We start from the raw sequence: 14,056 nt of genomic DNA on the forward strand, positions 1-14,056 counted from the left end.
CTTGGCGTTTGTCCAGGATGTGGGCACTTTTTGATTCATCAAGCATTCCTAAAATAGTACAGCTAGCTTTACCAGAATATCTGCTCCCTCCTTCAAAAGATGTACGGGTATGTGTCGTCACCTGCCGCTTTTCCTCTTACCATGACCTTAAGAGAGCCTTTCTTACCTCTTCTTTAGTTACTAGTTGCACATCCGAAGTTAAGCTTGTACTCTCAGCCTTGGTACTCCCCTTGTACTCCCCTTAGTATAACGTCGCTGGCATAGAGTCTGCTGTAGAATCGCTTTGTTACCTTTATTACCTCGTCCAAGTTGTGATTCATGTTACCCTGCTCGTCTCTGAGTGTGTAGATCCTGTCTTTGCAGATGCCTTTCTCTTAGTTGCTTTCAAGCTTCCTCCTATTGGCAGCGTTCCCTCGACCACTGTCATGTTATAAGGCCGAATGTCTTTTATATCATTTCTGTTAATTTCGACAGCTCAGCCAATTCAATACGATCTTCCGTACTTGACACTTTCATGTTCCTACGTTTGGCCATCAGTTCCTTGGTTTTTTAGTTAGTTTTGCAGTTGGTTCTCTACATGTTGCTTTTACCGCAGCTGCTGCTGATTCATTGAGTGCTGATGTTAGGTTTTCATTTAGCCTGTCTACACGGACTTCCTCTGCTCGTTCAAAAGCGAGAATTTGTTTTTTTTTTAAGAGTTATTTCAAACTCCGGCGATGTAGCTCTGACTGATTTTATGCGGCGTTAGTTAGTTTTCATTTGTTTTGTTCTTCCTCGTCTAAGATTCGGCTTATCTTGCATCTAACCATCCTGTGATCGATACTCCGAATCTCACTTACCACGTCTACGTCTTGGACGATACCCGGGTTGTCACGATAAAGTCGATTTCATTTTTCGTTGTACAATCGGGACTTTTCCAAGTCGATTTCCTATTTTTTAGTTTGTAGAATAATGTGTTGATTAACTTCACATTCTTTCTCTGTGTAAGTCCCACCAGTGTACCTCCTTGACTGTTGCGATTATCTAATCAGAAGTTTACCACTGACCATTCTCCCATTTCTCCCATTTGCTTCTTACCGACCTTTGCGTTAAAGTCTCTCACCACACTTGGGAATTGCATTGTTGCCTTCTTCTTTGCTCATTCGACGTCCTCGATGAAGCTATCTACGGCTTCATCATCATAGATGGTTGTAGGCGCATATACCTGCACTATCTTTAACTTGTATTGCTTGTTTAGCTTAATCACAATATCTGCCACTCTCTCACTAATGCTGAAAGACTCTTCCACGTTTCCTACTATTTCTCTGGGGATTGAAAATCCCACCCCTTGTTCTTCCTTCTCTTGGGCCCTCTGTAGCACAGAACATGTCCCCTAGTGAGCTCCTTAAAGTTTTATCCTGTCCTTCTAACTAGCTGCAACCCCATAATATGCCACCTAATGTCCGAGAGCTCCTCTAGTAGTAAGCTAAGCTTCCCTTGCTAGCCAGAGTGCGTGCGTTGAACGTTGCCAGGGTCAAGTTACTTAGCAACCTTTCCTGTATCACTGTTCGGCCCACCGCCGTGGACAGGTCCTCTACAGCTGCTGGGGGCTGAGAGCGGAGAGTTGAGTTGGTTCATAGGTGGCGGCCAACTACTACATCAGGGTGGCCAGATCCTCCTCTGATGAGGGAGTGCTGTTTTGTCCCTAAGAGCCTTCCTAGCATGGTTGAACTTCCCCAGTGTGCCCCTTTTTGTTTTCCGGGAAGATGGTTACTTCCGGAGCACGCAGGACTCCGTACGTGCATGTGTTCGGTACATACAGCAAGAAGAAAAAGATCGAGAGAGCGGGACGAGTTTCCAGCCGACGAAGTTGTCCCGCGCGCCCGTAGTGATACCTAGCCAGAGTTTGTCGGTTTGCTTTTTTACACGCGCGGTTCTGACGAAGTAAGCTGAGGCGATAGCTTACTGATGACATTCACTGACGTCGGGTCATTGGAAAGATAAGCTACATCAAGGCAAGTGTATAGCTATGAAAGAATGGCTATTTGGAAGCTCCGCTTACGAATGGGACGCTGGCCAAGAGAAGCTGGATGCTCAGCTAAAGTTCAAATGGCTAGTTTTAAGCTCAGCCCGCGCAGCTCCGCAGCGCCATTTAATGGAAGATTCTCGAACGTACGGTGGATGTTTTTTTTACATGCCGGTTTTGGCTATAACATTACCAAGAAAGCGCAGGCGAGCTGATTTCACTTGTCAAGCTTCGTGAACAGCAACGCAATAAAACGACTATGGCATTTAAAGGGTCCCTTTGTCGCGGAAGTTAGCTAGATTCGCTTTGCTTGCCTGTGCTTCAAATGCGCCCTGCTCGCCGGCCCCTACGAAAATAACATAACGCTTATAACTTCAAAACAATTGCTTCTTCGAGGTTAAAATTTTGTTCAAATGATCTCCAGAACATTATGAAAGATGGGTGTGAAATGATAAGAACCTACATGCAAATGTTCCTCCGAAAATGTGAAAATTCGCGCACCTTTGCCCATGCCCGTTAACTGAATGGAAGGTTCCCTTGTTCACAAACAGAATATTTTTGTTCCGGACGAGCGAGCGGCACAGCTTCCGAAATGTCATTTTTATTTATTGACTTGCTCAGTTGTCTGTACTTCAAGTATTCACAACCTCTTCTTGAGAATATTTTTGCCACGTTCACTGCATTATGCTTCGCGAGGGCTTGCTGTCATCTTGGGATTGAAATAGCTGTGGTCCTCACTATACGCGTTACCACCTCTCACCAGAACAGTTTTCTTAGTTTTTTGCCGCAAGGAAAGAAAGAAGGAAAGGCTAGACGAAATAAAGCAACAGCAATGGAAGGCAAGAAAGCAAAGGGTCCAGTTGTTCAGGCATACCTCGGACGCCAGTTTTATGCAACAAGTTAGAGGGGTGGTTGTACAAAGGGTCCTCTCAGCCTGTGAAAGCTGAGAGGACGGCCCATGCTCTGCATCTCCCGGGCTGTCTGCGGGCCCGCAGAGGTGCTGTGACGTCACGAGCAGACCGCCTATTGAGAGCTGATGAAAGCAAAAAACTGTGGTTGATGCCTCTGTCATAGGAATCGGTAAAACACGAACGTGAAATTCGCAGCGAAATCTGCAGCTGAGCATGATTTGCGGGTCGGCGGCTGTCTTGTGGGTGTGTTTGGGGTGCGACGTGCTTCTGGCGGGTCGCTTCGGCAGAGGTGTACTGGCGTCATTTTCATGGCGGATATGACATCAGTGAAATCTTGGTGTATCTCGGCATAAAACTCTTTCGTGTTAAGATATAAAACCCGTGTTATTTAGTACTAAAAGCTGCTTTCCCCAACAAGACCCTGTGTGCAGGGTTGCACCCCTTACAGGCCGCTTGCTTCGTTGTACTGGCGTCACTTTCGTGACGGATATGACGTAACCGAAATCTTCATGAGTCCCGGAATAAAACACTCTCATGTTAAAATATATCGTGCACTACTCCCCGCAATATGGCAGAGTATTGTGGCATGAAGTGTTGTTGCAGGGGATACCACCCAGTCCGAAGAGGTCAGAACAGTAATGGCGGGTATTGGAGCTTGCGAGCCGCGTTTGCAAATAGTCACTCCTGGCGTATTTGTTTGCTCTGTTAGAAACTTGCCGTAACTTTTATTCCGACCACACCGTAGCCAGACCGCGTGTACTGAGCATGGTTTCAAGAATTTGAGAAGAAAAAGAAGTTGGTCAGCTCCCACCTCCGAACTGCCAGAAACGATAAAGGAGCGTTAAGCGGGTAGAGGCCATGGCGAAATTCGATAAGTCCGTCTTACGGCATTTTCTGCTGACGTGCCCGAGCGGCGACATTTCTGAACCGTGCGACGAAAACAGGAGCGGGGTACATTCCTGATCATAGGCAAGGTATAACTTTTAACACTTTGTAACACACACAAATTGGAAATCCGGGAGTCAAAATGCTGCCCGGTTTCAGGCCTCCCCAGGACGTTGAAACCTATGGGCAGTTTTGCTTCTGGCGAAAAGCTATATGTAGTTGTGAAAACAACTTCGCACGGCCTGTGGATTTGTTGAGACGGATTCTGTCGCGTGGAATATGTGATGTGTATTCATATTAAAAGGATTAGGTAAAGCCTGTTACGCGACAGCTTACACAATCGTGAACTTGCTTGTGCCACAGTAGTGCCTCACTCAAACTATCAAGGTAGCTTCAAACATTGGGTGGCGAGATAGAAGGTCTCCTTAGCCGATTCCGTCATGTCCGGGTACGTCCCACGTACAAACCATCACCAGGGTAATGTTTGCTAAGTTGATTCGGTTTGCTGCCTACTCGCGCACTGTGGTGTACTTCGCGAGACAAGGTGTAGTAGAAGAAGAGAGCTTCTGTGCGCATGGCCGATAGCGGAGAGACAGCAAACCCCAAGGGGGAGGTAGACATTTATTGTAACTGATGTGACCGGTAAAAAGCGCAAATGCCCATGGGTACGACGTCTGCTTCCGCAACTTCCGGTTCGCGATCTCACCTTACCTACCGTACGCCGGCGGCTTTCACGCGCATGTGTCCGTGTTGTTTAGTTGTCACAGAGTGATCACCTTTCAGAAGAGTCCCTAGTAGGATTCATAGTTGTTATAAATAAATGTGCGATGCATGAGCGTTTCTTTTTAGGTGTAAACAGATAAACAACAAGCACACGCGCGCGTGAAAGCAGCAAGCCTACGGGACGCCAGGAGAGCTGTTGAACCGGAAGTGGTGGGGATCCGCGGGAGGAGACAATGTACGCATGAGCATTTGCGCTTTTTACCGGTCACCTATTGACTCGGTTTGTATCATTAGTAAGCAAAATTTCTGCAGACCGAATCTGAAGGTCTGCTGTGCAGTCTATATGAGAAATAAGCTTTTGTCGGCTCACGGTGCGCTACAGAGCGCGCTTTTGGCGGAGGGTCGCCAGCGTGAGCTGTAGAGCGGGATTTCAATATTTTCCTCGAATTCCTTACCAAGCTGCTCTTCATCACTGGATATCTTCACAGGCGATTTGTTAATCCGCACAGTGATTACCGATCCAATCAAACTCTGACATGACAAAGTCGTCTTGCGCGGGCAATTTTTGTAATTGCCTATTTCCCGGTGGAGAGCAAAAATTTTGTCGAGGATTTCATGAAACAAAAGCTTGAAATACACAACCTGAAGTAAAATGGCGCCGCACCCGTCTAGACGAAAACTTTTAACAGACGGTTTCGTTCAGAAGGCCTATAGACACGGTATGGATGATTAATCGTGTGTATTTTTCAGCCTTGGTGTTAGGAGAATTTTGTATTACAACCTACCCTCTTAAAACAAAAATAAATCGAATGTGTTAGTTACTGCGTTCTTCTATTTTTGAGCCGCTGCCGATTTAAAAAAACAAGAATTACGAACCGAGCATGTTCGAGTTTTACGCGCAAGGCAAGATGGCTGCAACAGTATCATTGACGTTCAGTTGTCAGAAGCATGCGCGCTTGGTTTTCATCGGCCGCTTCGCTGCACTCACTTGTTCGTTTGCCCATAACGTGTTAGCAGGTTAATAAAAGGCGCGAAATTAGATGGGGGGGATCGAGATAAAGAAAATAGGTGTGAAAAAACCTGTCGTAATTTTGTATTATGCACAAGATGTCGCACGGGTTAAAAGACGTTGCTAACCGGTATGACGTGGACGTGGTTGTCTCGGCCCCAAACAAACTGACCAGGTTATGCGGCAAAATAGATGGCATGTAATTGCCGAATGAGAAGCGAGCAAGAAAACAAGCATTCCAAGTGAAAAATACTTCCCACTTTGTGCCTTGTGCAACGTGTGTTGTTTCTCTGATACCGATGACGTGTGGCCACATGTATGTAGGACAAACTTGGCGATGCTTAAACAAACGTCTGCAAGAACTCAAAGACAAAAAAATGAAAGCACGGCTCCCAACTATGGGAACACTGCACCATGGATGGGTGTTCACCCATCTTCTCCGATAGCCCAGTTTTCTCACGGCGTCGCGATAAAACCACTCGAGAGCTGATAGAAGCATTTCACATTAAAAGGTCTGGAGATAGCTATGTTAGTTTCCTGTTAATTGTTATAACAGACAAATAATATTTTTATCTCTGCCATTCATTGCGATCGTAGCAGTTTCCTGTTTTAATGCACTTTCCCTTCGATTGTCACGTGTACACCGCTACGCAATTGATCCCTGTAAAAAGTGACTTTCATGGTTTTATCTTAAGCGAGATGAACGGACCACGTGAGATATGTAAAGGATATATTTGTGTTTCTTTTCAATAAACAAATAGTTGCGAGTTAGCGCCGTGTCGTCTCTGTTTTTTTTCTACTTTCCTTCATGTTGTGTGAGCGCTTGCTCCTTCAAGATGAACCGCTACCAACTACTCCAATTTTCCGTTCTACTGCGTTATCAAAGTTTACCACGTAGTGTCCCCAGATCACCCTTGTTTTCCTCATGTTCTTGTGCAGGAAAAACCGCCGTGGACTGCTGGTACGACGAAATAAAGTACTACACCTTCGGAAACGAGTACGTTCCTAAGGCAGGCCACTTCACACAGCTCATGTGGAAGAAAAGTAGAAGGCTGGGCACAGGCATAGCAACATACAAAGGCAACACATACGTTGTGTGCAACTACGACCCGTCCGGAAACGTGATTGGTGGTTACTCGGAAAATGTGCCCAAGCCCGGCAGTCCTTACAGCGAAAGAGAGGAAGGTGGAAGCAAAGGACACCAAGGTGGGGGCGGCAAAGGACACGGAGGAGGCGGCGGCGAAGGAGAAGAAGAAGGAGAGAATGAACAGCTTCGTACTGGTTTCGAATTTCGTGATGGGGTGAGCACAGATCTGCGTGCCTGCTGTGTTGTCAGACACAAAAGTAAGAGGAACCAATAGAAAGTTCTGCATTCTCCTCCGATGATGTATCGCTGTGCTAAGTTCAAATGCGGAGGAGCACAGATTCGTAAGGTTTCGACAAGGAATGGTCTTAAGAACACTTCTGTAGTTTGCTCTTCATTGATATGAGCATGATGATATGTACAGGCGGAAACAAAATTCAAGTGCATTTGAATTCTTCCCCTGCGCCTATCTAACGTTTAGGCTGCCGTTCTTCACTCAGACATAGATTATGATTTAGGCAGCCGCACAGGAATGAGACACGAACCAAATAAATGTCATAAAAATACCCTAATTTTCACTGATGCAAGCCAAATAACTTCGCAGTTCTGCAGAGTTGCAACCATCAGGAAACAAATTTTACTGTCATATATCAATCTCTTCATTGCTTCCCACGTCAGAATAAAAACCATCGCCTTTCTGGGTTGACCTCACATTTGAAATGTGCGTTTACCGTAGTGGTAGCCGTTTAGCCGACCAGTTTTTTAATGCGCACCGTATACAAACATTTACAAGCCGTTATCCGGTGGTATTCATGAAGCAACGGAACAGGAGGAAATAGGCGTGCCCGCGCAACGGGGTCACAGAAAAGCGGCCTTCTGCGCGCGTCCTTATTCCTGTCGACTTGAAAATACCAAGTCCCGCTACGGCACTGACCCACGATTGAGTTGTCGCCCACGCGATGGAGTTGGAAATTCTTATAACACAATATAGTAGTCTTTTGTAGTCGCTGTCGTCCTTGTTTGCCTGTCAAAGTTTAGGCGCTCTACACTCGCTGGAGTTACGTTTCCTTCTACGACCAGACAGCGAAACAAGGAGCATAGAGAATAACATTTCCCCAAATCTTCATTGTGGTAAAAAGCATAAGCATTCAAAATACGGCGCGCTAAGTAGACTTCATCAACGAAGATTTCAGACAAACCACCACGCTTGTTATAATAAAGGCCTCTACAGTTAACTTATTTGTTTTGTTCATGAACCTCGAAAACTTTGACGCGAGTGTGCTCTCTCAATGCAGTGACAGCCCTCCCCGCAAAGTGGACCCCGCGCAGGAATGCTGTTTATGAACTTTATGTCCCCAAAAGGTTTCTAACCGTAAACTTCAGACATGTAAGTGGAGGATCTTCAAGGCAGCTAAGTTTTCTCTCCTCGTTCGTTTTCTTTCTCCCGGACACACAGGTTATCAGCGGTGACGACGAGCCGGAGGACTTCAACGGCAGATTTACGAAGTCCATGCGCAAGCTTCAAAGACAAGTTTTGCTACATCACAACAGGTTGAGGCGGCGGCACGGTGTACCACCTGTAGAAAACGATGACACGGTAAGAAACGTTTCAGCCGGACAGATGCGTCAAAGTTCCTATGAAGACCGCTTACAGCTTTGCTCAATTGGAAAGAACTAGCCTTTGGTAACTCATCAAGCCCTGTTGCAACCAGTAATGACGTTTTTGTGATGAAAAAACGCAACCATTCCAAAACTCAAATTCGCGCTAGCGCAACAGGTCACACGTTAGTTATCAATGGAGTAACTGCTCGTTACCATTCAAGTGATTCGGTCAAACGAAATAGAAGTCTCACTGATATGGCCCAGTAATGATTCTTGGCGGATCCATAGGTCGGCGGCTCCCAGTCACACAGACAATGTTACGTGACGTCATAGAGAAACCACACGTAAGTGTCACGGCGAGCCACGGGGAAAGTATCAGGGTGTAATCAAGCACCGAAAAATGGCTACGGAGTCCCTACTGCTTGATGTGTTTTCTTAAATATATCGATTACTTCTTTAAGGGTTTGCGATTAAAGTTCCATCTTTGGCATCAGAAGGCCAGCCTTTAAATTGCGCCCTACATTTTTTTTCTTCGTGGCCCATGGGCCTCGACACGCAGGACGGCCTCCCGGCGTATTGTCATCTGACCACGATTAGCTACGGCAGAAACGAGGGGTGAAAGAAATGCCTCAAAATAACTGCCATGTGTAAATGTTACCTGGCTGACAAAGAAAGGAATGACAGCATAATTGTCTTGTTTCACTATTCCAAGTTACTGCGAATGAGCAGTTATTCCAGAAACACAAATGTGCGTGGCTACGAAATGGTCATAACGACATGAATTGAAAAAATGACTATGCCAACCAAATAAGTAGAATAAGTCATAGGGGTTTGTATCTCCACGTTTTGAGCCACGTCAATTCGATTTTTCTGATGGCCTAATCATTGACTTCAATGAAGAAAGACCTCTTAAAGAAGCAATAATATTGCTAATTTTCACCGTTCGGCGCAGACGTGGCTCAGTTAAAACATTGTCACTTTAGCTAAGCACCATTTTACACGTACTTTTGTCTCATGTTTTATTTTTTGCACTTATCTTTGGCGTCACATTTTGACGCACCTTAAGGTATGCGGCCACAAAAGCTCCTGCTTAGCCTGCTGGGTGAAATAAAATCCCCAACGCAAACCCGTAAAATCGAGTAAACGCAGATTCGCTGAAATTTACCTAATGAACAACAGCTTCCCTCAGTTGACAGCTGCTAAGAAGCATTTATTAAAATGGTATGTGTGTTAAGCGGTGCTGTTTAGCTACAAAAATTGGGTGTTTAATAACAGGCTATATTTGAGTAATAGTTCGTTTCGTGGCGTTCCTACATAAAAAATGAGGGTCAAAAGTAATTGCAGCCGAACTTTGCTAGCAATTCCGTAGCCTTCTGAGAACAGTCAATACAGTGTTTCTACCTTGCCGACAGTATATTTGTGCCAGATTTTTCCGACCCTATGCTTTCACTGGTATTTTGCTTAGGGTTCATATTAGAAGCTGAGCTGCGTCAAAACCTTGCCGGATTAATACACATGCAATAAGAAATGTGAGATATTGTCGGTGTCCTCCATAAGCAGTTAGTCGGAACGTTACCAAATTCGACGACCAAAGTGAATATATGAACATTTTCTGGTTTGCCTGCTTCTTCGTGCCAAAGACATAAAAGTCTGAACGTGCAGTAACAAGACACATAAATTCTAGGTATGTTCCTAAAACGACCTTAGCCTCCCCAGCCTTATGCTTTATCTGAAAAGCGGTAACCCCACGCACGCGCTTGCGCCCTCGATTTTACGCGCTCAGGCGCCCGGTCACGAGGCGAAGCGCGTCGCTTTCCCGAAGGTCTGGCATGGCCAGATATTTAGCGCCTTAAACTCTATAGCTTTATGCTATGCAACGACCTAACGGTAACGAGCGTAACGAGGGATACCATTCTCGACCTCAGCTTTGCCCGAAACGCGCCACAACTAACCTGGGAGGCCCTGCCTGAAACTCTTGGCAGCGACCACTTCAGCATCAAACTCACGCTCTCACATCCAGTAGGCCCGCGCCGAATTGTAACTGCCAAACTCACCAACTGGCCTAACTTCCGACAGGACCCAACAACCCTACCATCACCAACAGAGACCATTGAGTTGTGGTCGCAGCGCCTATACGAGCTACAGCAGGCCCACACTAAGCACATAGCCCTCACTTCTGATACCCCAATGGTTGACAACCACCTTGACCCTCTCTGGGTAGCCAGAAGAAGCCTGCTGAACAGGTGGCGGTGCCAAAAGCACAACCGGTATCTGAAACGGAAAATTGCTCGCATTATTCAGCAAGCACTTCATTACGCCCAAAAACTGCACTCCCGAAATTGGGCGCACGTTTTGCGACCAATTAGGGAGAACTCTCCCGACCAAGCAGACTTGATGCATACTGAGGCACCTTATGGGCTCGCCACCATCGAAGACATGTATGGCCCAACATGCCACCCGCCTCCTGCACAACCATCCGTCCACGCCTGGCCAACTGTGGGACCAAGTGTGCATCGAGACTTTTGGGGATGATACGACAGTAATCACCAACCCAGAATACATGGGAGCACCCAACCCCTCTGTCGACGCCGCGTTTACTAACACTGAACTGGATCAAGCCTTAGCCAAGATAACCCGTAACACTGCACCAGGCCACGACCAGATAACCTACGGCCTCCTGCGGAACCTGAACGAAGAACACCACGAGTCGCTACTGGAGCGCTACAATCATCACTGGGTTCAGGGCACGGTACTGGCGCACTGGCGACATGCCGAAATAACGCTCTTACCCAAGCTTAACAAGCCCATCGCCATCGATAACCTGCGCCCTATCTCTCTAACATCGTGCGTCGGGAAGTAGTTCGAGCAATTTATTACACGCCGGCTCACCGAACCGACAACTTAGAGGAGAGGCACATGCTCCGACATACAATGTTTGCTTTTAGACTCCATTTGTCGACCCAAGATGTCCATTTGCAACTAAAAGAGCTAATTATCAACAACCTGAGTTCGACTCAACCCAGCTCCATCTTAGCACTACTGGACGTACAGGGTGCGTTTGATAATGTCACCCATGCAGCAATTCTCTACCGGTTTCAAACCCTCCATTGTGGGGCCGCAGCTTACTACTATGTGCGTGCCTTTCTAACAGATCGCACCGCGACCCTTCACTTGGGACCCCATGTCTCTGGCAATTTCAGCACACCAGCGAAAGGCACCCCCCAAGGGCCAGTGATTTCATCTATGCTTTTTAAAATCACTCTATAGGGGTTACCATCCCAGCTTAAATAAACAGAGGATGTCTCCCACGCTCTGTATGCAGACGACGTAACACTGCGGATCACCAAAGGGTCATCAGGCCACCAGCAAGATCAGCTACAGCGAGCGGTCGACACCACATTGGCATACCTGCAAACGTGCGGCCTGACGTGCGCACCTTCAAAATCTGCCCTACTCATCATGCGCTCGCGTACACAGGAGCGACCCGTTCCACAAACCCCAGATCCGATTTTTACCATGAAGGATACTGTCGTTCCTACAGTGCAAACGCGCCGAATCCAGGGAATTCCCTACCACCATGATCGAAGCGGAGCAGCAACGCTTCTTAGGCTTCAACTGACTGTGGCCGAATTGACTCATCTTATTCAACCTGTGTGCTCCCGCCGTCATGGGCTCAAAGAAGCAGACACATGCGGAATTCTTCAGGCCATGCTGGTCAGCAGAATCACTTATGGAACACCCTACATGGCTCTCAAGACAAAGAGTCCAACAAAATCGACATAATGATTCGCAAAGCCTACAAAACATCTCTTGACCTACCAGTCTTCACATCAACTTCCCGCCTCTTCCAACTGGGCTTGCATAACATCCTGGCTGAACTAATTGAAGCCCACACCAACAGTCAGTATCAACGGCTTCAGCTAAATGCTACAGGGCGATATGTGCTAAGCACTTCGGGCTACTCCCTTCCACCAACAATCGACACCCTGCAGCGCACGACAGCGATCCAACGAGCTGCCATACGGGTGCTTCCAGTTCCAAAGCACATGCATCCGACTTACAATGCTGGTCGCAGGTGACAACACGCACGGCTTTTTATTACAGCGAGGCATGCCACGAACCCCGAAGCGTGCTACACAGACGCCGCGAGCTACTGCTTTCAACATGCAGATGCGGCTGCGGTGTTCAGGGCGGATGGTAGCACACGGGCAACAGCGACATTCCATACCGGCTCTGCAAGTACAGCTGAAGAAGCGGCCATCGCATTAGCGGTGGTTCACGCCCCGACGTCCAACATTACCGTGCTCACCGATTTGCAAACGGACTGCCGACGGTTTGCAACGGGGAACATCAACGGCCTTGCAATTGCCATCCTCAAACAACGACGAAAACTGCCAGAAACCCGCATTGTATGGATTCCAGCCCATACGTCCATAACTGACAATGAGGTGGCGCATGCCACTGCCCGCCAACTACCCACCGGGCATTTTTTGAAGGGGAAGAAGACGACCCCCTTAGCTTCCCTCCGGTCCTGCACCCACTCTCACAAAACTACTCCGACATCCTTTATCGGTACAGAGCTTCCCGCACGGCTCTACCGCCCCCACATGCATTCCTAGCTGTGGCCGACGCACACATTTGGCGACGAATCCAGACCGAGACTTACCACATCCACACCTTCCTCCATTAGATTTTCCCAACCGCAAACCCCCCAACTGCCGATACTGCCCCGGCACCCCAACTACAACAACTACTCATTTGGTTTGAATGTGCTCTGCCAACCCCCAACCCCCAAAACCACACACCCTTGAGCAGTGGGAGAGCTTGCTGCGGAGTGGCCAGCTCGCGGATCAGGAGTTTCTTGTGACGCGTGCCCGGGCCGTCGCAGTACGGGGTGGACTACCGGACTAGGATGTCCACCCACCGCCTACGGTAGCACTCAATGCGATAATAAAAAACGTTTTCCACTCCACTCCACTCCTGCGCGCCTACCGGCCGCGCCCAATCAGAGCCGCCGCTCTACGCGCTTCCATTTCCCTGGCCGGCCGGGCGGCGGCAGGGGCGGCGGGTGAATCCGCCGGTGGCCGTAGCCAACATCGACGCTGTCGCTGCCCGTCTCCTCGTGATAAATCGGCGTAGTTGCTTCATTAGCCGCAAATGTTTTTGGGTGCATGCGCTTCCTCAGCGTCACACCAGCAAAACACGCTATCGGCGAGTAATAACGCACACGCTCAAACTTCGTCAGCCGGCGGCAAACATGGCTCTCCGCCGTCGTGTGTGCCTAGCGAAGCGACGATGCAGCTGTGATTTAGTTCGAACCTGGCATTAAAGGTAACGTTTCTCTGCTGTAAGATAAAAATCCGACGTTGATGTGTGTTGCGATGACAGTGTTGGGTGCTCCCGTCAAGCTTCCCGGCCGCTGAGGCCGCTTTTCTGATGGAGGCGAAAAGCAAAAACGCCCGTGTGAGCGAGATTTCGGCGCACGTTAAAGATCCCCAGGTGGTCAAAATTAATCTGGAGCCCTCCACTACGGCGCGCCTCATCGCCTGCTTTGCGTCGGCGCGTTAAACCCTACAATCAATCAATCCCGTCAAGCGCGGGGCAGCGCACGCTCGCGCGCCTCCGTCGCCTCCGTGTGGGTCCTTGCCCTCACCCTCGTCACGTGCTTGGGCGCGTACATAACGAGAACGCGTGTGGAACGGAGCGCGCGGGCGTGTTCGTGTGGTTACTGTCTAAATACTCTAGCATCCAAAATAACTTTTATCTTGTATGACACGTAGAAAACTCATTTTGCGGATTTATGCGCCTTTTTTAACCTACCAAACGATGTTCTGCGA

At 48.0% G+C, this 14,056-nt stretch overlaps 1 protein-coding gene across 1 annotated transcript in view; it reads left to right on the top strand.

The window, feature by feature from the left end:
• LOC144158330 (uncharacterized) overlaps positions 1-14,056 on the top strand; it is a 102,367-nt gene that overhangs the window by 40,049 nt on the left and 48,262 nt on the right. Inside the window, exons 6-7 of the mRNA XM_077689151.1 lie at positions 6,473-6,834; positions 8,074-8,214. Of these exons, the coding sequence (XP_077545277.1) occupies positions 6,473-6,834; positions 8,074-8,214 (503 nt within the window). The remainder of the gene's footprint in view (positions 1-6,472; positions 6,835-8,073; positions 8,215-14,056) is intronic.

The sequence above is a fragment of the Haemaphysalis longicornis genome, unplaced genomic scaffold, assembly GCF_048455015.1.
Source record: "Haemaphysalis longicornis isolate Haplotype H1 unplaced genomic scaffold, Haemaphysalis longicornis Haplotype H1 scaffold_10, whole genome shotgun sequence".
NCBI lineage: Eukaryota > Metazoa > Arthropoda > Arachnida > Ixodida > Ixodidae > Haemaphysalis > Haemaphysalis longicornis.